Below are 25,399 nucleotides of genomic sequence, written 5' to 3' on the forward strand. Positions count from 1 at the left end.
TTGTCCGTTTCAATCCTTCCCTCTCACTCCCTCTGGCCAGCACGAATTGTTGGCCTATGATGCAATCCCTTATCCCTGCTAGTTTAAGTTTCCCAGCCAATCAGAGCACGGCAGTCCGGGGGTATCCAGTCAGCTCATGCTTGAAAACAGCCCTGACAGTAGGAGGGACTTTCAATTTATTGTCCCACCCCCTGTTGTCATCCCGGTTCAGCCTTTTTCATTGTGTGTGTCAGTGTGTGTTGTGGTGGAAAAGGAAAAAGGCGACAAAAGGAAAAGGGTAAAGGAACACTGGTCAGCAAGGCCGAGGGGAGAGACGAGGGAGGAAGTGGGCGTGTGTGTGAGACAGGGAACACAGAGCTGCCATGGATGGTTTCTAAATTGATCTACTCCACACTAATGACAGTAGGTAGTCTTTTTGTCAACTCTGTGTGTTTATTCTCCTCTACATACATGTGTGCATACAACTTGATGTTATCAGCTGTTACCAGAGAGGAGTGTGTGAGTTTGGATGTTTGTCCAAGCTGTCAGCACATATTCATTACTGCACAGGTGCGTGACACTGATCCGAAGGGCTGACACTTTAACTGTATTCATTCCTTTCCTTATTAAACTGTATGTCTCTCCGTCCCTTTTTCCGTCCTCTTAATGAACTGAGAAGAAGACGTTAAATGTCCCGCCTTCCCCTTTCCCCCAGTCTTCATGTACACATGTGTTTTAGGAGATACACATGAGCTGTGAGGATCCTATTGTACAGTAAAAGCAACAGCAGAGGTTTCAGGTCTAAATGAGACAAGGACAACTGTTACTTCTGTATTCAGTTCAGCCAGCAGTGAATCGACTCATTGTGTGTTAACTCTACGGGTGTTAGCTTGTTGTCACAAACAGCCAAGCTGCATACATGCATTTTGACACGCACAGACAAACAATTAGTCATTACACATGAACAAGCTGTAGTCCTGTGAGTTCGGGGATATGGCCGAGCGTAGGTCACTGACAACATTACTGCTGTTATGACTGCACTTATAATGGCCAGGAGAATTATAACACATTTCATTTTGATGGTATTAGTTGACAGCTCTCTGCAGGATGTGTCTTTTCCTGCATAATTGTTAAGCTTCCTGCAGTCCCGCCTGGGCATTGCTTCGCTGCCTGTAACTTCAGAGCCTTGAATCTGCACGTGTTCAGTCAGTTCTTCAATTTCCCAAGCCTTTCTGGTCATGGTTACTTTAGATTAGAGCATCAACACAGTCTATTGAATGCATATAACTATAAACATGCTCATCATGAGCAAGCATTCACGTGCACGCATACATTTTATGTTTTTGTAAACTTTTTTTTTTTTACATTTTCTGTGATTTACTTCGAACAGATGTCTTAGCTCTTACGCTACTTCTTTTTTTTTTCATTCCGATGATTTGAGACTCCTATTTAGGGATTTTCCGCTTTGGACTTGAGATTCTTCTTTTTTTGCTTTGCCTAATAAAAGTGTTTTAAAATATAACCAATCGTAAAACAAAGAGACAACACACCCTGTGCAACAATCCTCCGGTATTATTTTAGTTTCACTGTCATTGCTTCCTCGCCTATACCCACTAATACATGTGTCTAAATTTAGACTGACGTCATTACACGTGACATTAAAATCAGTGTGTTCTAGCACAGACTAAGAAGTGTGAGAACTATATGGTACATCCTGGGGTTGATCCCTCTTTAATTCTACTTTCTATTGAGAGACATTCAAGCTTCTTTTATTCAGAATCCAACAGAGAAGAACTGGATACTCTTGAAGTGCCAGTTTGAAGTGCAGGCTTTATAGAGAACAATGCATATTTAGATTTAGACAAAACATAAGCTACTTACCAGTAATCATGTCCGTCAGATACCCTGCCTGTACCTCACCGGAGTATGAATGTGACATCTCGTTCTCATGGTTGAAAACTTAAGAAGTGATCTTTACCCTTTCAGTCTACAGATTGCATGTAATTGGATTATTGTGTGTGTGTGTGTGTGTGTGTGTGTGTGTGTGTGTGTGTGTGTGTGTGTGTGTGTGTGTGTGTGTGTGCGTGCTCATGTGCGTGTGCAGTGAGCAACAACTGGCAATAGGACATGAGCTCGATGGTACATAGGCGGATTGTGTACTGTATTAGATCCAGCAGTGGCAGATGTGCGCACAGGGGTGAGTCTGGTGGAGGATGATGATTATCAGTGTGTTTGTGAGAGTTTTTGTGTGTGTCCTCGTCATTGAGTGTGTAATGTTCATACCTACTATACATCTTAAGGCCGTGGACGTTTGTTTGAGACCCATGCCGAGACACGAGTCATTGTTGCAAATGGCGTGTGTACTTTTTGTATTTCAGACTGGATATTTTTCCATATACCTGACCTTCTCACTTCATATACACACAATAGGCACGTATCAATGAGAACATGCTGCAGTCGCACCTTCAACATACCGAAGTAATTTTTATTACATATATGTTCAGGCCTGCACTGATGAATGACTGATGAAGTGGGCCAAGTTGGAGCACTGGTTTGTGTTGCTAGGCAGAATATTCAAACCTTGCAGCTGTATTTCTATAATGTATGAGACTATGTAAGGCACGAGGCTCCTTTGTTCTGGTCACCTCACAGAGTGTTGCTAATATTTAAAAATTATGTTCTTTAAAATGTATGGTTTTTAGTTCCATCAGTGTTGGTTTGACATAATGTGTACCATTGATGTCATACAAAACAATTCCATACATTGACTCTGTGTGTGTGTGTGTGTGTGTGTGTGTGTGTGTGTGTGTGTGTGTGTGTGTGTGTGTGTGTGTGTGTGTGTGTGTGTGTAAATGTCATAACAGGTCTTGAGTGTGTATTTGTCTTTCAATGGCCATGCATTATTGTGGATTTGTTCTTTAACCACCAACTGCACTTATTGTTTGTTTAAATCTACTCCTTTATTTGACTGCTTTGGGGTTATTTGAGATAACGCCAGGCACATGGCCACACTGGTTTGTCTACTGCTGCTGTCTGTACACTGCTTCTATTTCACCCAACTAGCTTTTTTACTGGAATTAACCTAGAAATAACACCATAACAATGAACACGTTATCCTGTAATTAAGGAGCTTTTATAACTTTGGTTCCGCGTGCCTGCTGTGGTATGTTTACTAAGCATTCGCAGCTCTGAAAGTGACACTCGCTTTAAAACGTTTTGTCCAAATAAAGGCAAATATTCATGTTTTTCTCTTTTTCCTCTTTGCAGGTTAATTTCTGTCATTGTACGTGGCTTTAAATGTCCTCTGCCATGGCAAAGCGTGAGGCTGGAAGCACCAGCCCTGTAGTGCGTCAGATAGACAAGCAGTTTCTGGTCTGCAGCATTTGTCTGGATCACTACTCCAACCCCAAGGTCCTGCCCTGCCTGCACACCTTCTGTGAAAGGTAACTAATATGTGTGCGCTCTGTTTGAATGAGGTCCTACTTACTTACTTGCACTCAAGCTAAACCGACACAAACCCAAGTCTCTGCTGACACTGTCTGCTCCATGTAATTATTGCTGAGCCATGCAAAGACCGGCTCCACTGGGATCATAAGTGCATTCCGCAGCATCAGGGACCGTCAATGTCTTAGAAAAGGCTCATTGTTGGAGGACACAATTGTAATTCCTCAATCTACAGTGCCTCGGAAAGCTGACACCCCCTCAGGCAATACTTACTGGGGCCTTCTCCTGCAGAGCCAAGCAGAGGAGGCATTTGGAAAGCCTGTTGTCGGTCAGATGGAAAATTAAGAGTTGTTGTTCATGTGTTAGGTACAGACTGGGATTATGTTTCAAACTGGTTTGCTTCTATACCTGTGATAAAACAAATATTTATTGAATACTTTTCATTAGTCACACAGAGTACGGGTTAAATCCTTTCTAGGCAGCGTGGGGGGCACCAGCAGGCACATTTAATCCTCTGTTTAACTGGATGACATGTGATCTGGAGCCCTGCTGAGGTAAACAGATTTTTGTCTGGAGCTATACATGATGTTGCCAGACAGATGTTTCAATACTGGATGGTTTTATGTAGTTTTGGGGGTTTTAGGGCTGAGCTGGCAAACCCATGCTGGGCCTAGTCTGTTTGGTTTGATATGATATTCTATCTTTTTTAATTTAGCTCCCTCTTTTACTCTTTCTGTGTTTATCCTGGTTGTGTGCTCATTATTCAGAGATTTCTATGGGTTGTGCAACTGTTTCAAATGGTGCCAAAATAAATGATATCCTCCTACAACCGGGGCATGTGGCCTCTTGATTTTACTGAACAAGCATGAGTGTGGCACTCGTGCTAAAAACAAGTTAGTCAGGTAATTGGTTTGTCGTTTGACAGAAAATGTATCGACAACAGTTTAGTTAATTGAATAAATAATTAATTATGCTGCTTTTCTGTTTTATATTGTGATACAAAATCACATTTATCTTAATTTTATTGGACAAAACAAGTAGAAATATAGAAATAAGTCAACATTAGCTGTCACCCGTCACAGACCTTTTCACCACACCCAGCCAGTTGAATTTCTGGCAAAGCAACAGTAATTTATCCAGGCTTCAACTGTGGTGTTGAATGAACATCTCTGTGTTGTTCTCAAACGCTAACAACTGCAGTTTACTAAGACTTGGTTGGTACGAATCATTCTGGTGTCATAAATGAAACAGAATGGTGTTGTCATGCAGCCCAAGCAGCTGCCAGACATCATTGTGTACAACAACAGAGACTTAACCATGACACTGACCTCAGGTTTCTTGCAGCGTCAACAGCCAATTTAGTGACAACAGAAGCTGAAGAAAAACAACCGTACAATATCAGCTGGAAGGCAGTCGGGCCGTAGGCCAGGACTGCGGTTTGGTAATCTGCCTATTGCAGCTGAACTTTGCTGACTGTGGGTTTGTTTTTGGCTTGAAGGTTGACAAACGTTAAATAGATTGTCTCCTGAGGGCAATTGAACCTGCCCAACATTCCAGTTTGTGGATAGATGTGTGACTGTTTTCAGGATTAGGCCAGAATCCAAAACACATGCTCACTCTCACAAACATGCAGAAGCATAAACGAACACAGAAACATCTACTCTCCCTCAAGTACGTTTTATCTTTGTGTTTCTGTTGGGCAGATTGATTTGCCAGAGATTCACTTACTCAAATAGGCGTGTCATCTCCTGGGGCTGTGTTCTGTGGATTGACTCGGATTCACACTTTACTACTATTTGTTGTGACAGCAGCACTATTTAGGCATTGTCTCTCAATTACTGGGATAAGATGAATGCTCTCACTCGAGTGTCTTCCTCTCCTTCTCTGTCTGCTGTATCGCTACATTGAATATGATTTATATATACTAGATTGACGCAAAATAATCATTTTATATTCTAATACTTGCTTGTCTTTATTTGTCCCTCTCTCCAGTTGTCTCCAGAACTACATTCCCCCAGAGTCTCTGACGCTCTCGTGTCCAGTGTGTCGGCAGACGTCCATTCTGCCAGAGAAAGGAGTTTGTGCTCTGCAGAACAACTTCTTCATCACTAATCTCATGGAGGTTTGACTCTTTATCTTTACATTTCTGTCTGACTCTTTAGGTCAGACACCAATGTGTTACAACCAGGATTTTAAAGTGTGTTACATGGAAGAATAGACAAAACACAGATTACGTATAGTCAAGATTATTTAAGATAAATACAGATGGTACTCAAGGAAATGGAACAGTGTGTCTGTTGGTTTCCTTCACTGCTGTTTTTGTGAGATACTCTTTGTGATAAATAGAGGGAGAACATTTTTGCAGAGTGAGGTCTGTTTATCTTTCTTTTTTAAGGGGTTCTTTTTTTAGCGTTTGCCTTGTATCTACGGTTTCCATGGGTCATGTAGGGGTGATGATTAAGATTACCATCGGGTTATAGTTTATGAATGTATTGAATAGAGAGTGCTCAAATGGATAGCAGTACAAGAATTAGAAGAAGTGTTTATGTCCTGAAGAGAATGAAGTCAGCAACAGACTAAAAGGAAATTCAAGAGAAAAGCATCTGGGGGCGTACCACGTACTGTTATGTCCCTAATTTGATTTGGCACCTCTACCACCTCTCAATAATTATCCACTGCCAAATAAAGGAAAAATGCCAAAAAAGAAAAAAACATATTAAAAAGAAAAGAAACAAACACACCGCCGTACATAAGAAAAACACATTATCTTACAAGTCTATTGGAACTACTTTAAAAGCAATACGATGAAGTTTAAAACGTCCTCCAGGTTCTTCAACGAGACCCAGAGTGCTCACGGCCGGAGTCCTGCAGCGTCCTGGAGTCCGTCAGCGCTGCGGCTGCAGTGAAGCCCCTCTGCTGCCCGAACCACGAGGGAAAGGTGGGAAGCACTGTTGTGACGCCAGTCATCACCTTACCTTAACTACACTAGCTTTTTTTTTATTAGCAATAATTAATGTAGAAGAAACATAATCTTCAAATTACCCACTTAACAGCAAGAGTGAATGAGCTTTTTTACTCAGTTTGTCTCCCTCTGCAGGTGATGGAGTTTTACTGCGAGTCGTGTGAGACGGCCATGTGTCTGGACTGCACCGAGGGCGAGCACCGGGAGCATGTGACTGTTCCGCTGCGGGACGTCGTGGAACAGCACAAGGCTGCTCTGAAGACACAGCTGGATGCCATACGGAGCAGGTGGGGACTTGATACCTTGATGAAGCTTTCAGAATATTTCCTTAAGGTGTTTGGGAGCTTAAGTGTTTGGCCCAGATCTGGCATCGCCATCAAAGATCACCTGTGCTCTATGCTGTGCCTGGCATGTCAAAACGCGGCCCTGGGTATAGTGTCAGAGGCCCAATTTAATTTTAGATAGCTTTATTGCTCTTCTACAGATGTTTTTTTCTACAATCTATGGAAGAAAATGTCACATTGTGTCAACTTGCAGGCTCCCTCAGTTAACAGCATCTATCGAGCTAGTGACTGAGATCTCCCGCCAGCTGAATGAGAGGAAGAATGAGGCGGTAGCAGAGATCACCAGCACGTTTGAAGAGCTGGAACGGGCGCTGCATCAGCGCAAGACGTCCCTCATCACAGACCTGGAGGTCATCTGCAGCACTAAGCAGAAGGTTATGTTTCACGCAACCACATATCTGATAAGCAGTAGTTGATCATAGTAGTTCAGCCTTCTGACTTCTCCACTTCCCTCACAGGTCCTGCAGGCCCAGCTTTCATCTCTCCTCCAGGGGAAGGAACACATCCAGAGCAGTTGCAGCTTTACTGAGCAGGCTCTCAGCCATGGGAGTGCTACTGAGGTGGACTGGCAGATTGTAATATTTACAAGCAGGATATCAAATTACAAGTTACAACACATATGAGAATCAGCTTTCAGTGTGTTGCAGTGTGTACCAGAATGTGCTTGAGTTTTTTTAAATAAAGAAAACGACTTGGAATGCAATATGTGTCTCTTCCAAGAATAGGTGTTGCTCGTTCAGAAGCAGATGAGTGAGCGGGTAACAGCGCTGGCCAGACATGATTTCCCAGAGAGACCACATCAGAATGCACACTTGGATTGTCAGGTATTACCTGTTGCTTATTATCATTCAAACTATTTCCCTGCTTTTGATATCTGATATTTCCGCATGGTCAGAAAGAGAGCCTTACTTTTTTTTCTAATAAAATCTCAAGGTGAAATATGAAGCTAGTTTTTTCTTTAAAAAATGTGGGTGTTTTAAACCCTTGCTCACTTTTGCTGGATTTGATCGCTGTAAAAAAAGAAAAATACTTTGTAGAACATATAGACATTACAGCTGGATTAAGCAATTATGTTATGCAGTGAAGTTCAACACATGACAAGCAGTTTGTAAATGCAGGATCAACAGATTGTGAGTATATGTATTTTATTTACATAATTCAATTTGTTTTGTGTAAAGTCTTTTAAAAATTACAAAATATATAAATCCTTCTCAGAGCATTCATTAATATTGAGGCTGATTTAAATCAATACACATGAAGCCAAACGTGAAAATGTAACTTCTTTGAGCAATAAGGGATTTCGCAGTGGATAATATCGTTTATCTTGTGCGTTGTCTCCTCTAGGTGGAGACTGAAGGTCTGCGACGCTCCATTCAGAACCTGGGAGTTCTCCTCACCACGGCCGCTGTGGCTCATACCTCGTCAGCCACAGGAGAGGGCCTCCGCCATGCAACAACCGGGCAGCACCACACCATTACTGTGACGACAAAAGACAAAGTAAAGTCTTAAATATTTCACATATTTCAGTTTATTTTTTTATTCAAATTCCCATTTCAAGCTATCTTTCTCTTATACTCTTGGAATAAGTCAGTTTCTCCATGATGTCCAGGGTCACCGAGGTCATTAACGGGGATTATTATGAGTGTGATGTCTGTACAAAGTGCTGCCACTGAGGCTGCAACCATGTACATATTACTTAAACAACACAATTCTGAATTGTTTTCTTGTTCTGAAATTGAATCAATGACCTCTCTCTGCAGGATGGTGAGTTAGTGCGGACAGGAAATGCTGTTTTAAAAGCAGAGATAACGTCTGTCGACGGGAACCGCATTGCAGAGGCGGATATAGCGGACAATAAGAATGGGACTTATGAGGTAGGCTACACGTTACGCTCTGAGGGAGAGTACTCTTTTGCTCTGTTGCTGTACGGCCAGACGGTACGTGGCAGCCCGTTCCGCCTGCGGGCAATCAAGCCCTCAGATGTGCCACAATCTCCAGATGATGTGAAGAGGAGGGTGAAGTCTCCCAGCGGGACAGGGGGCCACATACGGCAGAAAGCAGTGCGTCGTCCTTCCAGCATGTACAGCACCACCAAGAAAAAGGAGAACCCTATTGAGGATGAGCTCATCTATAGAGTGGGTAAGACAGATGACCAATCCAAGAGAGAATGTTTATACACTGTACGTGTCAAACCAAGTACCATGTAGATGTAGTTTCTAGTTTTTAGACTGACATCCTGCCCTTGAGGCAGCTTCTGTTTTCACTTCATGCCAGTAGACAGGATGACATCCTGAAAAAAACACATTAACAAGCTGTAGATGTTGTCGGAAGATGAAACGAAGAAAACACATGCTGTGAAATGACAACAGTATTGGGGAGAATGTGTTAGTCGCTCACTTAAAATGTTGACTCTCAGGTTTTGGATGTCAGTGTCCCTGTCATGCAAAGATAATGTTGCTTGCATAAATTAATGAAGGTGAAATATTCTCACTGTGAAGGATTATGTTTCTCAAGAAGGTCCTTCAAGACTTTGGAAGTTCATTTTTGAACTGCACTGACATGAAACAAAACTTGCATTTGCCTGTAAGGTGGAAAATCAATCCAAGCAAACACAGGTGTGTTCTGAAAAATCAGAAGGATGAGACAGTTTTAGTCCAAAACCACTGGTATGAGCCTGTAAGGGTTAGTGCTAGGGTTACAAACTGAGACATAAGAACATATTAAATGGCCCATTTACTGAATGAGTTATTATTATATTTTTCAGGTTCCCGGGGAAGAGAAAAGGGGGAGTTCACAAATCTGCAAGGAATATCAGCCTCTCGTAACGGCAGAGTGGTGGTGGCTGACAGCAACAATCAATGCATACAGGTGAGACAGACAGAGAAGAACATGCACCCACTATACCTTTGTGATCACATAGAATAGGAAAATACTATTATAGTACTGTGATTGTGACACATTTAACTCAAAAGGGGCTCTTTGGTGGAATCAATTACAGGTATTCTCCAATGATGGACAGTTTAAGATGCGCTTTGGGGTCAGAGGTCGTTCTCCAGGGCAGCTGCAGAGACCGACAGGCGTCACTGTGGACATGAACGGTGACATCGTGGTGGCCGACTATGACAATCGATGGGTCAGCATCTTCTCCTCTGATGGCAAATTTAAGGTGAGGTGTGTGTGTGTGTGTGTGTGTGTGTGTGTGTGTGTGTGTGTGTGTGTGTGTGTGTGTGTGTGTGTGTGTGTGTACTTTGATCACAATCTTATGATTTGCTATGATTTTTTTATGACATTTTCATAACATACTTTTTATGGTATACTGTACTATTTTTTATGGCACATTGCACATCATTTGTAATGACATTTCTTTGCCAAACTATACTATAACTTTTTATTTTATTCTATTTTATTAATAATTAAAGTCTCTACTGCAAAGCACTATGATATTTCATGGTATTATTAATTACTATATATATACTTTCTTTGGTGAAACACACTTTCTTAGGTGAAACGTAACTACATATTATCAAAATGGACGTAGGCTTGTTAAAATCTTTCTTTGCCTCTTAAAATCGGTTGTCTTCCTTCCTTTTCAGAATAAGATTGGTGCAGGTCGGCTCATGGGTCCTAAGGGTGTCGCTGTGGACAAAAATGGCCACATCATCACTGTGGACAACAAGGCCTGCTGTGTCTTCATCTTTCAATCCAACGGGAAGTTGGTGACTAAGTTTGGAGGCAGGGGGACGTCTGACAGACAGTTTGCAGGTGAGAAGTATGAAAAGAAAGACTTCCCAAACAATCCTATCTCTTTTAACGATGCCATCTGTCGGAGGCAGCGTGTCTACTGGCTTTTAAAGTAAATTTGTCATGATATTTCACATATTTAAGCATTGTATATATGGCACAAAATAGCCCATAAATACTATCTTTATTATTTTGGATTTTGAAAGAGATAAATACATAAATACTGTAAATAAAACCAACGACGAATTAAAAAAAACTATTACAATCTATATGGTTTTGTTGACAACTTTACTGCCAGTATGAGAACAACTATAATGTACTATTATGCTCACATTTCATGTGTGTATATAGACCATTGCATTACATTTTACACTCTGTTTACAAATATAAACCTGTATATACATAAATGCAAAACCTCAGTAATGCAGTGGCCCCTGCTCCCCCCACAATCTGCGCCTGTGCGGACCACCCAGCTTGAGTTTCTTCTTTGCTTTTCCTTTATCTCTGACTACCTATGTTCCTTTCTTTCTGTTCTTCCTCCTGTTTTTCAATCCAGAAAAACTTGGTCCAAACTTTAATAAATCTGGCTCAGTTTTCAGTAAGTACTAAGTGTGGCCTTGCTGCAACCTTAATCCCACAGTGCAGTGCCCTCTGTCTAACCTCGAACTCCCTGATCATGTGTCCTCCCGCCTGAGAACTCATATTGTTGACAAATCAAAGCTGTGCCTGTTCAATAATGATCTGAAATACGTACATGCCATTTTAATAATCCCTTACTTTTACGATAATGAACTTGTTGTCGTGTGCATTGTGGTTTTTGTGTCAATGGCTATTAAAGATTAGTGTGAATGATTTTCACAGCTCTGACTTCAGTATCATGAAACTAACCAATGCTCCCTGTTTGCTACAAGAGTGTTGGAAGCTACATAGCTGATTAGTGGGTAACAGCTCACATAAATACCCATGATACCTTTTTTTAATTTTAATTTTAATTTATTTTTATAAACCATCAACTGGTAAATCCTGGGGCTTTGAGCCTTTCAATATAATGTAATTTAGAGATTTCATATGGATTTGACACTGAACAAAAACGATAAAACAATTGTAACTCATGTTAAAGCATCTAAAGCATGAAAAGAATGCCATCACTACACTCCAGGCAAATCTGAACCGCTAACCATCTGATTGAAATATGTTTCATGATTGCAGCTTTAGGCACAACAAGATGAATGTTGTGTTGAAACGGCCTACTAACAGTAGAGGGAATGGTGCTAACTTCCAGTCACAGCAAATTCCACATCAACCTGCCTCTCTCTCCTTATCCAGGTCCGCACTTTGTTGCAGTCAACAACAAAAATGAAATTATTGTGACTGATTTCCACAATCACTCTGTAAAGGTAAGACATGCTATATCTTGCACTCAAAATATTAATTATCTGGAGCATGATTGCATGTTCCTTAATTCAGATACATGTATACTCCCTATATGGCGAATCTATCAAAGTGTACATGGATATAGACAAAACTTGTGTTTTTCCTGACCCCCTGTCCCAGGTGTACAGTGCAGATGGAGAGTTCTTGTTCAAATTTGGCTCTCACGGTGAAGGCAATGGCCAGTTCAATGCTCCCACTGGTGTGGCTGTGGACGCCAACGGAAACATCATTGTAGCTGACTGGGGTAACAGCAGAATACAGGTGAGATGGGCTGTATTTAGCTATTTATTTAGTTTGCTATCAACTTCACAACTATAAGCCTTGAACGTTATTTTCTTTAATATAGCTTTATATTTCAGCAAATGAAAAGATATTTAGGTTACAACAAAAAAGTCACATTAGGTCAACACAACTCTATGGAGTAGGATATATTTTATTATATTAAAAAAAGCAGCACATTAAACTGCCCATTCACAGCAACTTTGCAACTCTGCAGTGTTGAATATGTTTGGTTATTTAGTTAATGCTAACATTAGTTTATTGCCACATGAACACTGAAACTCAAACTATTGTGTTTTTCTCTTTTAGGTGTTTGACAGCACAGGCTCCTTCTTATCGTATATTAACACCTCAGCAGACCCGCTGTACGGACCCCAAGGCCTCGCCCTCACCTCAGACGGACATGTGGCTGTTGCCGACTCTGGAAACCACTGCTTTAAGGTTTACAGATATCTGCAGTAGGCTGAGGACAGACATCGCAGACACAACCTTTACTTAGACAAGATAACATCGCTTACTGCTTCTGGACATCCGGCTGCAACAGGACTGCACACTTCACAGTAGCCCCAGGTTTCACAAATCCATTTCCATTTTTTCCGTGCATACTTCAGAAGATCCAATATCCAGAGCTCAAGAGAAAGAAATTAGAGACAAATGTTTACATTAAAACAACCAAAACACCAAAAATTCAAGTGTAATCAAAATGTATTTTAAAGACAAAATAAACCAGCTATCCCAAATAGTATTGCAAGAAGTGACATTAATTACCTCGCTGAGGAAAGAGAAATCTCAGGATACTATCCTGGTGAAATAAAGGTTTAAAAATAAATTCACTTCCACAAGCAAATAATGAAAGAAACATCCCATGATTGGATGTTTCCCTATTTAATCACTGTCAAGCTTAAATTTAGGAGTTTTGTATTGGGAAAAAAACTGAACTGGAAATTACCTTCTGTTGCAGCTGTATTCCTTAATACAGCATGTGTAACCTGCCAGTTTGAAGTTGGTGATGCACTGCAATTTCTTTGGGCAATGCAGATGGGCAACACTCCCAGCAACCAGCAAACCAACTGAGACCCGGATGCAGAAGTGTACTACTGGTTTCCTGGTTATGCTTTGTGATTGAAATAACAATGCTCAGGCCTTTCCTTGAACACTGCTTGAACAGTGCTCTAAAGGATGACCCTGTCGTCACTGCCTTCAATTTTTCATTAGAAGGAATTGTTTCTTATTCTTCTTTTGCACCTTATCACTCTGACGGGATCCTTTGATATAGATTTTAGTTTTCTTTGAAGTCATAAAATGATTTGACCTAAATCCTAGTTGTTTTGTTTTGTTACCCAAAGCCAAACAGCAAGAAGCACAAAAGTTAATAGAACAACACGTTTTTTTAACACAGCAACTAGTTAGTCGTATTCATCTATTGACAAAAACAAACCTCTTATATCAGACCCCACTAGTTATTGTACTTTAGTGTATTCATATCTACAACCTAATGTAGTTGTACATACGGTATGCATAAGTTGGTGTACAGATGGATTTGGTGTCCCTGTTATTTCACTATATAGCAGCCTACTTATTGCAGCTCTTAATGAATCAACACTGGATCATATATTAATACAGTAGAAGGTCATGCCAAGTAGCCAACTGGATGACTTGCAAACATCATTGAAACTAAGTTGTATACACATTATTTGCTGTATTTTTATTTTAATTTATTCTTTTCTTTTCTACATAATTTGCTCTAAAAAGTATTTTTCTAATTGGTGCATTGAAACTGTCTTTGTATATAGGCCTTGTAACTTGTAGCACTGAAAACCGCTCTCTCTCTTTTGCCTCTTCCCAGAGCTCACATCCAGTTAAACAGTAACTTTTCCCGCTACCAAAACGCATCGTTGTAAGTTGTTGTTGAACATTGCACAAAATACATAATATTATAATAGTTATATAGTTTGCAAGAATAATATATGCCTGTATGTGTATAGTTATCATTTACTGTAACATAATCAGATAGTTTACTGTATATTACAATCACATTCTTGTTGTAGTTGACCTTATATTGGGTTTCTCCAGTATTTGTATTCATTTGCTTGGTTGTTCAGTGTTTTGAAGGTTTTCTGTGTGGAACACAACCAGCTCAAATCTGAATTTTGTTCAACTTTATTTTATGAAGAATCTGTCTGGCCCCAATAATTGATCAGTAATCCATTCCTTTCTTTCCATGGTTTGCATTTAAACAATTGGAGATGCATTTAAGAACTATGCTTAATAATTCATAAATCAGACCCCTGTGTTCCTATGGTTTTATTTTTATATTTATCTCTGTCCCTGACCTACTCACATCTGTGAAATCTAGGAAGCACATATATGAAATGGTACATCAACCACCTTGTGTAGCCTATACTGTATACTACAAGAGGCCAGTTTTACAATAAGTAATCACTATATTTACGTAATCACATGGCAAAGGTAAGACTGTAAATATTAAAGAATTACTATGAAATATTGTGTGAATGCTCCCTTTTGTTTAATAAGGCTTAATTTATTGTAATCCTTTCTATGCCCGCGTGCCAATGACAGCTGTAGCCGTACACACTATGACATTCTATGACCTTTTCTGACATAATTACATGTTTTATGGCAACTACGTTGATTTTTTTACATTTTACGGCAATGACTTTTCATGACATTTTCATGGAAATTTATATTATGACATTGTTTTACAAACTGTATTAGGACATTGTTTATTTACATTTTTAACAGTGAAATATAATATACTATATCAGAGCTGTCAAACCGGCCCACCGGATGACTTCACAAAGGGTGAAAATGGCAGAAAAGTCATTAATTTAAAATATTCAATAGAACGTAGTGCAATTCATAATAATGTAAACTGATTAGTCATTAGTATGTCATCGGAATGTACGTGTGCTTCTTTAAACTAAGAGATATGGAAAACATTGGAGGATAATTATGTATAGGATATTATGCAAGCTTGCTGGTCAGGTAGATTTAGGATCAAGTTTGGCTGTATGTGGCACATGAACTACAATATGTTTGACAACCCTGTGCTATCAAATACATACTATGACCTTTTCAAACTTGTTTTCTACATGCTATATTTATGACTTTTTCAACATACTATATACAATACTTTGTTTGACATAGTATACAGTAATTTTCTTTTACGTATCATAATATTATTAATAATTTGATCATCATTTTTCAGCATACTTTATTATGAATTTCATAAAAATACTATACTGTATGCATTTTTATAATCTTTTCTACACTTTACCATGAAGACGTTTTCCGAAATACTACATGACATTTTGTGAAACCCTTTTTTTTTTTTACATGGGCATATTTATGGGAATGCTATACTATGACTTTTTGACACCCTGTACTTATCTTTATATTACTTTATTCGACATACAATACGATCACATGTTAGGGACTTTTTTCAACATTCTATTCCAGTGGTTCTCAACTGGTGTGGCTCCGGGACCCACCATCACCCCGTGACCCAAATCGAGGAACATTCTCAACTTCTCAAATTTATTTAATGAAAAGATGGTGCACCTGAGATAGTACAGAATACGTATGCCAACATGACAATGATGAACCAAAACGAGCAGCTGGTGGCGATGCTAGAGGGAACTATTCCCTTTTACACTCAATTAGCTGCATTTTAATTAAAAAACAAAAACTGCATCTTCAGGACACAAGGTATTACAACATACATAACAATTCAGAATCCTCAGCCATTTTTAAACAGACTCAACAGCTTTCATGCACAAACAAAAAAGTCCAACAACTAAGAAGTAGTTTAAAAAAGACTCAAATTACCTAACTTTAACTGAGAATACACACTGAATCTCTGACAAACACTTTACTATGGAAAAGGTCACTGTCTTGAGGAGCAGCCTTTCAGTGCAATAGGATTCATATATTCAAAAGGATATACAAAATTAACTTTTCTTGTGATTACCTCATCAGTAAATACTGAAAAACATTGTGCTTTACAGAAAATGAAGCAGCACTCAATTATCCTCATGACCCCCGAGTTTTTTCCTGTCATGCAGGCAGCGCCATCAGTTGTGAATTTTATATTCAGTAGGCTGTTTAATTTAATTATCCTAAAAACCCAAAGTCTCCCCCATATCAGGATGGTTTGACCCAACCTGGCACACATGGAGTGACAAGTGCAAAACAAGTTGAAACCAGAGCCGGCAAAAAAAAAAAAAACGACACATAAAAAAAAGGCCCTTCAAAATAAAACCACAGGATGAAAAAAACAATATATATTGTGTGTATATATATATATATATATATATATATATATATATATATATATATATATATATATATATATATATATATATATATATATTATTTTTTTTTATTTAATTTTGTTTGCCCAGGCAAAGGCCCGCTTTGAGCAGCAGACCCACTGAAAACGGGTCCACCAGTTGAGAATCACTGTTCTATACTATGGCTTTTTCATGATTTTGACATACAAGAATTAATGATTTTTTAATACCTTTTTTTTGACAGTATAGTATGTCAAAAAAAGGTTCTAAAAAAATCATACTATACTATGACCGACATTCAATTACTTTTTCAACAAAATCAATGAGTTTCTTGGACATACTAAACTTTGGCTCTTTCGGACTTTAAAATATATATATATATATATATATATATATATATATATATATATATATATATATATATATATATATATATATATTTTGACCTCGTCTGAACGGCGCCGTAGAAATGGGACAATAACAGAATTTATCTTATTATTGTTTAGGTTCCGTCGGCTATTTTGTCTTTTTGTCCCTCACCCTTCCCACTCAGGGCCGCAGCCAAACAACATCTTCCAGACATGCACGGGAGGAGCAGGGGGGAAGGGCAAACATTTCAAACATAATTGTATGTGTATAAAACTCTTTTTCTGGGTCAGACCTCTTAACCATTTGTGGCAAAAGAGGTCTGTCCATTCAATTTCATTATTCCAAGTATCTGTTTAATAAATGCTTAAAGACATTTAAGTGTTTCACATCACATTTGTTTTCTCTAAAGGAGATTGAAAAGGTTAATTTCCACAACATGTACAAAGGTCAGAATGTTTTCTTTGTATATGTGATCTGTTCTTACGTTTTTTTAAACCAGGTTGTCCAGATAATTTCTTTTGCAGAGAATATGCATATGCTTTATTAAGTGGATTAGTCACATCTGAACAGGATTTATTTTGTGAAATATCCCTGCTCTCTTGTGGCTATTAGATAAAAATGTCAAATTAGCTGCAAACACGATTGGTTACAAGCTGTAGTGATTGGAAAAGTATCGTGAACTTGACTGAATCAGCCATTTCATTCAAAATATACATGTTGCTCCTTAAAACAGGACATGTCATCTTCTATATTTGGTAGCAAGATTATTTGTAGGTCACTGAAAAACTGCCAACATTAGCATGCATCTTAAGAGACTTATCCGTCACCCACGTCATAAAAGACTGACATCCAGAAAATGTTGCATACGGCCACAGCAATAATGAGCCATTACAATTCGTGCTCATAATGCAGATTGTGTTGTCCCAACAGTGATCACCCCGTGGTGCAACGTATAAAACATAGTTTTAAGTCTAATGAATAGACATTCATATTAATGAATTTGTATCATTGTATGGTTAACTATTTATATAGCCCTTCATTAAAATCACAAAACAGCAAAGAGGCAGGAAAGAGGCATTAGTGAGTCACTACCAGAGCATGTTGAGAGAACTCAGTTTTCTCACCTCCTCCTTAAATGTTCTGTTCAGTAAGGAATTTGAATGAGCAACTCCAGTCTCAGAAGGTTAAATGAGCATGTTGGACCAGAATAGCAGACGAGGAGCTGCAGCCCTCCTGAGAAGCCTCTTACTCCAGGCAGCAGCCTGTCCCGGATGCACCAAAAAAAGAAAAGAGCACTTAAGAGGAACTTCCCATTGGGTATTCAGGTGTAAAAGTCAGATCAACCAACAGCCTGGGATTTTAGTCACTAAATTTAGTACGAAAAGGAAATGATTAAATAAGTTTAATTTTCCAAAGTGGCAAAAAACAGAAATCAAAGTTTTGAATCTCACACAACTGGTACAGCATAAAAATAACGTATGGCGCAGGTTTCGACAGAGGCACTTATTTTTTGGACAAAATAACCAAATGTCCAGTAATACATTTTGATGTATCCCTAACTAATATACTAGTTTTGTTTTTAATCGGGGTAACACCACTAAGCAAAGTGGGTTACAGCCAGTGAATAATAAAGGCTTCAAGGAAAAAGCACATTCATAGGTGAAAGAACTACGAAGATAAGTTTGTTTTTTTATATCACACGTAAGAATGATTACATGAATAAAAAGGTATTTATATGTATTGAATGCAGTATACCATCGAAAACAAGACATTCATCAGCAAATACTGAAAATGAAAGCAGTTTTGCAATCCTACCACACCAACACCTTAGATGCCTGACAATCATAGACAAAAAGCAGCAACTTGAGATTGGCTGTAGGCAGAGCGGTTCTCTCTATGATCACTAATCATGCCGTTTAAGGTTTCTACGTTGCTGCGCAATAAAATCATTTGTAAGAAACTGGCACTGTCGGAGCATATGGGATGGCAAACATCACTTGTAGGTCCAGAACCACTGTTGAAAACTGTCCAACCATTCTCAAATAAAATAATGTTTAAAAAAAAAAATTTGCAAAATACATGTATTTTCACATTCTTCATCAACAATGCAAAGTAGAAATCACACTGGACAAAGAGGGATAATAGACCTTAAAACATCAAGACCAATATGCAGCACCAGTACCAACTCTACTTTTTTTATTTAAAAGGAATATAATGAATAAAACTCAGCAGGTCATCTGTAAAAAGCAAACCAAAAATAAAAACCGACCATTTAAATATTTGAAAATTGTTTGCGTCGTCCAGCTCATTTTTAAGCAAACAGATTTATTTAAATGCATCTAAAACCTTAAACTGCAGGACTTTGTGCCTTCAGTATTACTGCTAAAAAGAATTAAGCAGCAAAATGTGTTTTGAAGCAATATAAAATACATTTGCAAGCAATCTTAACAAATCAAGGAGATTTAAAAAAAACGAATGATACAATTATCTGTACAGACGTTAACATCCACAAAACGAAGAACATGAGCCATTCCTTCCTGGAAGTCTAATCGTTGTACTGGGAGCTGAACTCCCAGTACAAGCTGGCCAATTTCAGTCAACTCACTGAACTCTGTTAGTCAGTCTAAAACTACTGAGGGAATCTTAACTGTCAACTATCAATGTGATAACAATGTCATATTTCGTTCAAGTTCTATCCAAAAAACGCAAAAGCACTGACCGTGCCGGGCAAAAAAGAAAGAAATAGCCAATATGAGTTAGACAGTAGTATATGGCATCATGATTGCTAATAGGATAAGCACTGCTCTAAATCAGCAAGAGCGTCAGATCCACAGCAGTCAGGGGTGTAGGCCTACAGTGTGCGTGTCTAGGTAGAAAGAAACACAATTTCATATTTTAACCTCAAAATGAGAAAATGTAAGGGTTTGATGATGAGTTTAACTAATAACAGCTCAAATGCACAGTACATGGCTCCAGGGGTCAACATCACCTAGTCACTGCAGTCTCATCTGTGAGATAAAAACCTTTGCCAACAGCAACTCTGAAAACACGGGCATACACGAGTTTGCCCTTCGATATAAAGACCCATCACAGCTATCTCAGTAATAGTGGCATATCTGCAGCCTGCTGCCTGGATCATTCTTCCCTGGGCTGAAGAAAGGATAGACAGGCTCTTCGAAGCAGGTGTCAAACATGTACAATCTCTTCATTGTGACGGCGTCATAGAAACTAAGGCGCCCGTTGTCGTAGTCCAGGTACACACCGACCCGAGGAGAGTTCCAGTAGTCGGCTACAGGGATGCGGCCGTTCTCTCCGTTGGCATACAGCCGGTCCTGCAGGGACAGGCTCCAGTATCCTGCGGAGGGAGTGAGGCTGACGAAGCCCTTTCTGTTGCTGCCCTCAGTGGTGACTCCGAGGTACCAAACACCTTTGTCTTTCACGTCCACCTCCCAGTAGTGCTGGCCGCTGGCGTACTGTGCTGTGGCAAGGACACCACAGAACCGGGTAAAGCGGGCTGGCAGGTCTGGTTCCGGGTTACGAACATGGCCCTCCTCCACTTTGGTGTCAAAGTCTGAGGTAATCAGGTACGGGTGGGCCGTGTCTGGATCTAAAGTGAGGTTCTGAGGCACTACGCAAAGAGATTAGGAGAAGTTAGTTGCCATTGCTGTTACATTTGGCCCCCAAAAAAAGTTAAATTATTACATTGAAAATGGGTTGACTTTTCAACATTAGGCGTTTTCTATTGCAATGATACGGTACAGAGCAAAAAGAGGTTTTGGGTTAAAACACAATTAGAACATGGGCAGAAATATTAACGTTGCACTTTAATGCCTTCAACCTGCTAAGGATTGCCAGTATAGCTAAATCTGGCAGATTTACAACAGTGTTAACCACTGCACCCAAAATAAATTGAACAAAAGATAAATACATTTAAAGAACAATTGTGTATTCTGCCAGTCTTTGAAACATGCACTGAACAGTGTTGCAATTTTAACTCACTGGTGTGCAACACATGCATCATCTTCTTCCACATAATAAGCTGGATGGGGCCTGAGAAGTCTGTAAATTCGGTTGAACAATTAACCGTTTCGAGAGATGGAAAAGGCTTGCAATGGATGACTCTGGGAGAAGAAAAAAGGGGAGAGAGAAAAATCAGATTCAATTCTAAAAATACTTTTATAGGTTCATATCAAATAAACAGTAAACTACTTACTCATTGAATGTATCGGCAAGGCTCTAATGGAAGAGAAAAAAAAAAAGGCATATTTTGATTAGTATTTAACAATCTCACTTTGCCTTTGTAGTCAGTAGAGGTTTCCATATGCAATGCAAACAATGCATTTCATGAGATGTTTTTGAACCACAAGTTCCTTATTATACACTGGCAATCCTCCATTTCTGACAGAAATCTATCTCTACTGTGAAACTGTAGCAGCGGCATGGTGATGCAAGAGTCAGACCACCTCTCAGACGGCCAATACTTCAGACTGACCTCAAAGCTTGTTTTCCCACTGATGTGGCCGTGGATATCAGCGATGGCTTTATCCACGGCTGCCGCCTCGGTCTGTACAATCTTCAAGTTCTCGTCTATTACGGCCATGGTGGCCACTTCCTCAGCATCCAGGCTCTCGAGCAGGGAGTCTCTCTCGTCGAGCAAGAATTGGACCAAAGCACCAACGTCTGCCTCAATCTTCTCCTTGAGCCTCTGTTTCTTTAACTGGAAAACAGAAGTTTTCAGAGGATTAGGATGAAGGATCCGATGATGGTGAATTACAATGTAATCCATGTTCAGTTAGTGTTAACTGTAACATTTCAGTGCTGCGTGTATCCAATGATTTTACTTCAAGACTGCTAATTAGACAAGAATGTGTTAATAGGGGGTTTACCCATAAATCATGCGATTTCTCTGGAAGTTTAACGAGTATACTCAAGGAGTTTTAGCAAATAAGACCTCAAAAAGGTTCTTGCAAGCCTAAAAGCACAACATGATTATATGAAATATAACATGCAAACCTGCAACATTTATAAGTGCAGTATTTTTTCAATTACAACTTAAACCAAACATGCATGTGTAATGTCAACAGAAAAAATATATTCAAAAAGAGATCCAGTTCATACCCTCGCTTCATTTCTGGTACGATCATCAGCCGTTATAACTTTTACACATTGAGACTTCTGCCAGTTGAGCTCCATTAGCCTCAGTTTCAACTCCATCTGTAACAAACGTATACATCAAGACACAAGCCATGAGGAATAATGACATCACAAACCCCCAACAAAAAAAAGTATTACATGGTGATTTTTGATGTAGCGAATAAGGAGCATGGCAAAGGCCATACAATCTCTGATGTCTTGGCCAAATATACAGCAAAAGAATTAACAGAAGAGCATACCTCCTCCCAAATACAAACACCTGGACTTACCTTCATGTCACTCACAACTTCTGGCACAGGTGCTACCTCATGATGTCTGAAACAGTAAAACAAAATGGATAGTGGTTTACTGGGCACTTTTTCACACCATCCCAAAACATTTGCCATGTGGCGTTTTCTTGTAAACAAACAGAAGTTATGTTTTCTTTCAGTGCCCCTTACAATGTGTGTATCCTTGAGAAAAACCAACAGTGTTGAGTGCATCCTTCCTTGTAATGCTGCATCAGTCATGACGACACTAGTCCGGGCTACAGCAAAATTAAAGTTGTTTTATCACAAAAAAATAACAATTTAATGTTACGCGTGCACTACCCTGAAACATCCATGTCTCTTTTGTTCTGTGCACTCAATTGCAGTCCTTGTCCGACCAACCTTATATACCCATGCAGACATTTTCTCAGTGACTGTATGCATGTTACCAACTTGGCTTCTTCCCAGAAGTCTTTGCTTTCTCGCCTTGCAGGTTTGCGTGGCTGTGCCTGCTGACTTGGACTGGCCTGACACCCACTGCTACTATTATTATCATTAGTACTACTAGTCACATTTATTGTATTGCTGCCACTATTGATTTTATCATCATTACATTATTTCTGCTAGTACTATCCTCACATGTTTATTTCTGTCATGGATTGACCATGTTGTAATTTTATTACGTTGTCTATTATGTGCACACAGCATCAGTTTCCCTTCCTTAGGTTTGTGTTATTGTCTACACAAAATAAAAGTTTACCGTTATGGTGTACTGTACTTTCTGTACCCGCAGTTGTGCTGCTAAACTTTGGCCAAGTAGATGAACGTTACCATCACACTGATACGGCAACATTCAAGTTTGTAATGTCTGTAGGAGGTGATAAAGAGGCACATTCCACTCTCTCTTCGGAACAATCATGGCTTTTGCAAGGACAAAAAGCTTGTGCCAAAGTGATAAGAAACTAGCTTGATGTATCTCATGTTGTAAGCGTGGGCATTAGCATGCCACAAAACAGAGAAAGGGGTAAAAGGGAGAACACAGATTACTGAAAGATATCAATTGGGTCTTGTTCAGGATTAAAATCAAGGACGCGTTATGGTGATGAATTCTACAAAAGAACAAAGCAAACGGGCAGCAAACCAAATAGTGTGCAGCAACAATTCCCCTATAATGGTGCAAACTCGACCAACCTGTGTGCTCTGGATTCCCTGCAGACAACACAGATGGGCCTTTTATCAGTCTGGCAGTACAATTTCAGCTCCTCTCCATGTTGGTCACACTTATCATCCACTTTCACAGGCTTGGAGGGTTTAGGACAAGACCCCAGAACCTCCAGATCGTCTAGTTTGTCCACCAGGTTCTGCACCAGGTAGTTTTTGGTGAAGCTCCTCTTGTTGAACACCTGAGAGAACAAAGAACAACTACTGAGAACAGCGCAGGTATCGGCTTGAAAACAAGGCCCGATTGCGTATTGCTTTGTCCACTATGTGCATTTTTGTATTGTGCATTAAATGAACTCTTAAATAGCGAACACACACACACACACAGACGCAGGTCTTTACTGGTCTCCAACTTCCCTGCTTATAATTCAGCTTTAACGTCGGCTAACGTTAGCCAGCTAAACAATGCTCGGTTCTGCGAATAACATTTTAATTAAAGACCAACTGCAACAAGCTGCTCTGAATTCCCTTACACACGCGTGAAAGTGAGATAATACGTTTTGTCACAAGTGTATAGTACATATTTTGTGGGGAAACAAAAGCACGATACGAAAATACAAACCCGTGCAATAACTTACCGTCCGGCATTGAGGGCACTGGTACCCGTAGTCTCCGCCATTTTCATCCCAGTGCATGCAGATGCAAAACCGACAGAAATTGTGGCCACATTTCAGTATAACGGGGTCTTTGAAGAAGTCTAAACAAATAGCACACGAGAGCTCTCTCCGGAGGTGGTCTCCAGCTGCAGCGGCGGTAGCCATGTTTACAAGGCAACAGCAGCACAGCACTGCCAGGGCCGGAAGTAAAGGAGGAGGAGGGAGTGAGGGAGGGAAGCGGGCACATTTGAGGGGCGTCATTTCCGATTTAACCAATCTCTCTCTCTCTCTCTCTCTCTCTCTCTCTCTCTCTCTCTCTCTCTCTCTCTCTCTCTCTCTCTCTCTCTCTCTCTCTCTCTCTCTCTCTCTCTCTCTCTCTCTCTGATTGAGTAGTTGGATCCACATTATGATGAACTAGGACATATGAAGTACTTATATTGCACATACATACATAGGTATTGATACTAATATCGCACATGAATTAATGAGTAATTTGCCGGGTTATTAATATGGTATGTGTGGTCTTGAGCAAGCAATTCAAGCTTCTTCAGTCAATTTATGTTTAAATAATACACAACCCGTTAAAAGAAAAATTAGCATTATTTAATTGTATTACTTTTTTTCTTTTAATATTTAATATATATTATAAATATTTAATATTTACTTTTGTTTTTTATATTTTATAATGCAATGCAATACTTTAAAGTGGTTAAGGAGCATAATCACTCTATTTGATTTTATCATGAGGCATAGTAGTGACGGCTTTAGGTCTCTTAACTCTACTGTTCTGTATAAATACTAAGTAAATCACAACACAAGTAAGCAACACTATTTATTCTTAAATACATATACATATAAACCCATTCATAAAAAGACACAAACTGAATATCAAGTTTGATTGTTTGTGCTAAAATTGTCATATACATGGGGTTGTGGAATATACATTACATTGCATAGCTTGGATTGGCATGTGAGGGATGTGACTCAAAAAGTGCATTTGATATCAGATATGGTGTTATTTCCAAATTCATCAGGGAAAAAAAAATTGCAGCAGTGTCCTAGCAGACTATTACGTGTATGAACCATCACATTCTCAGCTGATTCACACCTCAGCTGATTTCCGGCTCATGTTCACCACATTAGCTATAGCCCTGATAAATATTGGAAATAATTATACAATGATGACAACACCATAAGACAAATATTTAGGAACACTGATCCCAGCATGTTGTATATCCATAGCAGAGTAAGACATAGGTTTAACAACACATGTAACCAAGAAAGTTCACAGTGAAATCAACAAAATAACGAGACA

The 25,399-nt window shown here is 39.4% G+C and overlaps 2 protein-coding genes across 2 annotated transcripts; one reads left to right on the forward strand and one right to left on the reverse strand.

Moving 5' to 3' along the window:
* Window positions 1–269: 269 nt before the first annotated feature.
* Window positions 270–14,670, forward strand: trim3b (tripartite motif containing 3b). The gene is given in 17 exon segments (XM_079237524.1): window positions 270–402; window positions 3,247–3,422; window positions 5,416–5,545; window positions 6,251–6,377; window positions 6,380–6,450; window positions 6,452–6,672; window positions 6,923–7,103; window positions 7,188–7,289; window positions 7,455–7,553; window positions 8,074–8,226; window positions 8,490–8,868; window positions 9,494–9,597; window positions 9,728–9,895; window positions 10,323–10,491; window positions 11,797–11,867; window positions 12,025–12,165; window positions 12,493–14,670. Coding segments are annotated over 16 exon segments (2,415 nt in total). The 5' UTR covers window positions 270–402; window positions 3,247–3,276; the 3' UTR covers window positions 12,646–14,670.
* Window positions 14,671–19,854: 5,184 nt separating this feature from the next.
* On the reverse strand, window positions 19,855–24,249 carry trim47 (tripartite motif containing 47; the record flags this gene model as incomplete). The annotated part of the gene is made up of 8 exons (XM_079236425.1): window positions 19,855–20,493; window positions 20,865–20,986; window positions 21,079–21,101; window positions 21,358–21,582; window positions 21,984–22,079; window positions 22,289–22,334; window positions 23,459–23,670; window positions 24,067–24,249. 8 exons carry the CDS (start codon window positions 24,247–24,249, stop codon window positions 19,964–19,966), a joined length of 1,437 nt encoding a protein of 478 aa, XP_079092551.1. The 3' UTR covers window positions 19,855–19,963.
* Between the last annotated feature and the right edge of the window lie 1,150 nt (window positions 24,250–25,399).

Source organism: Taurulus bubalis (genome assembly GCF_910589615.1).
Source record: "Taurulus bubalis genome assembly, chromosome: 2".
Lineage (NCBI taxonomy): Eukaryota > Metazoa > Chordata > Actinopteri > Perciformes > Cottidae > Taurulus > Taurulus bubalis.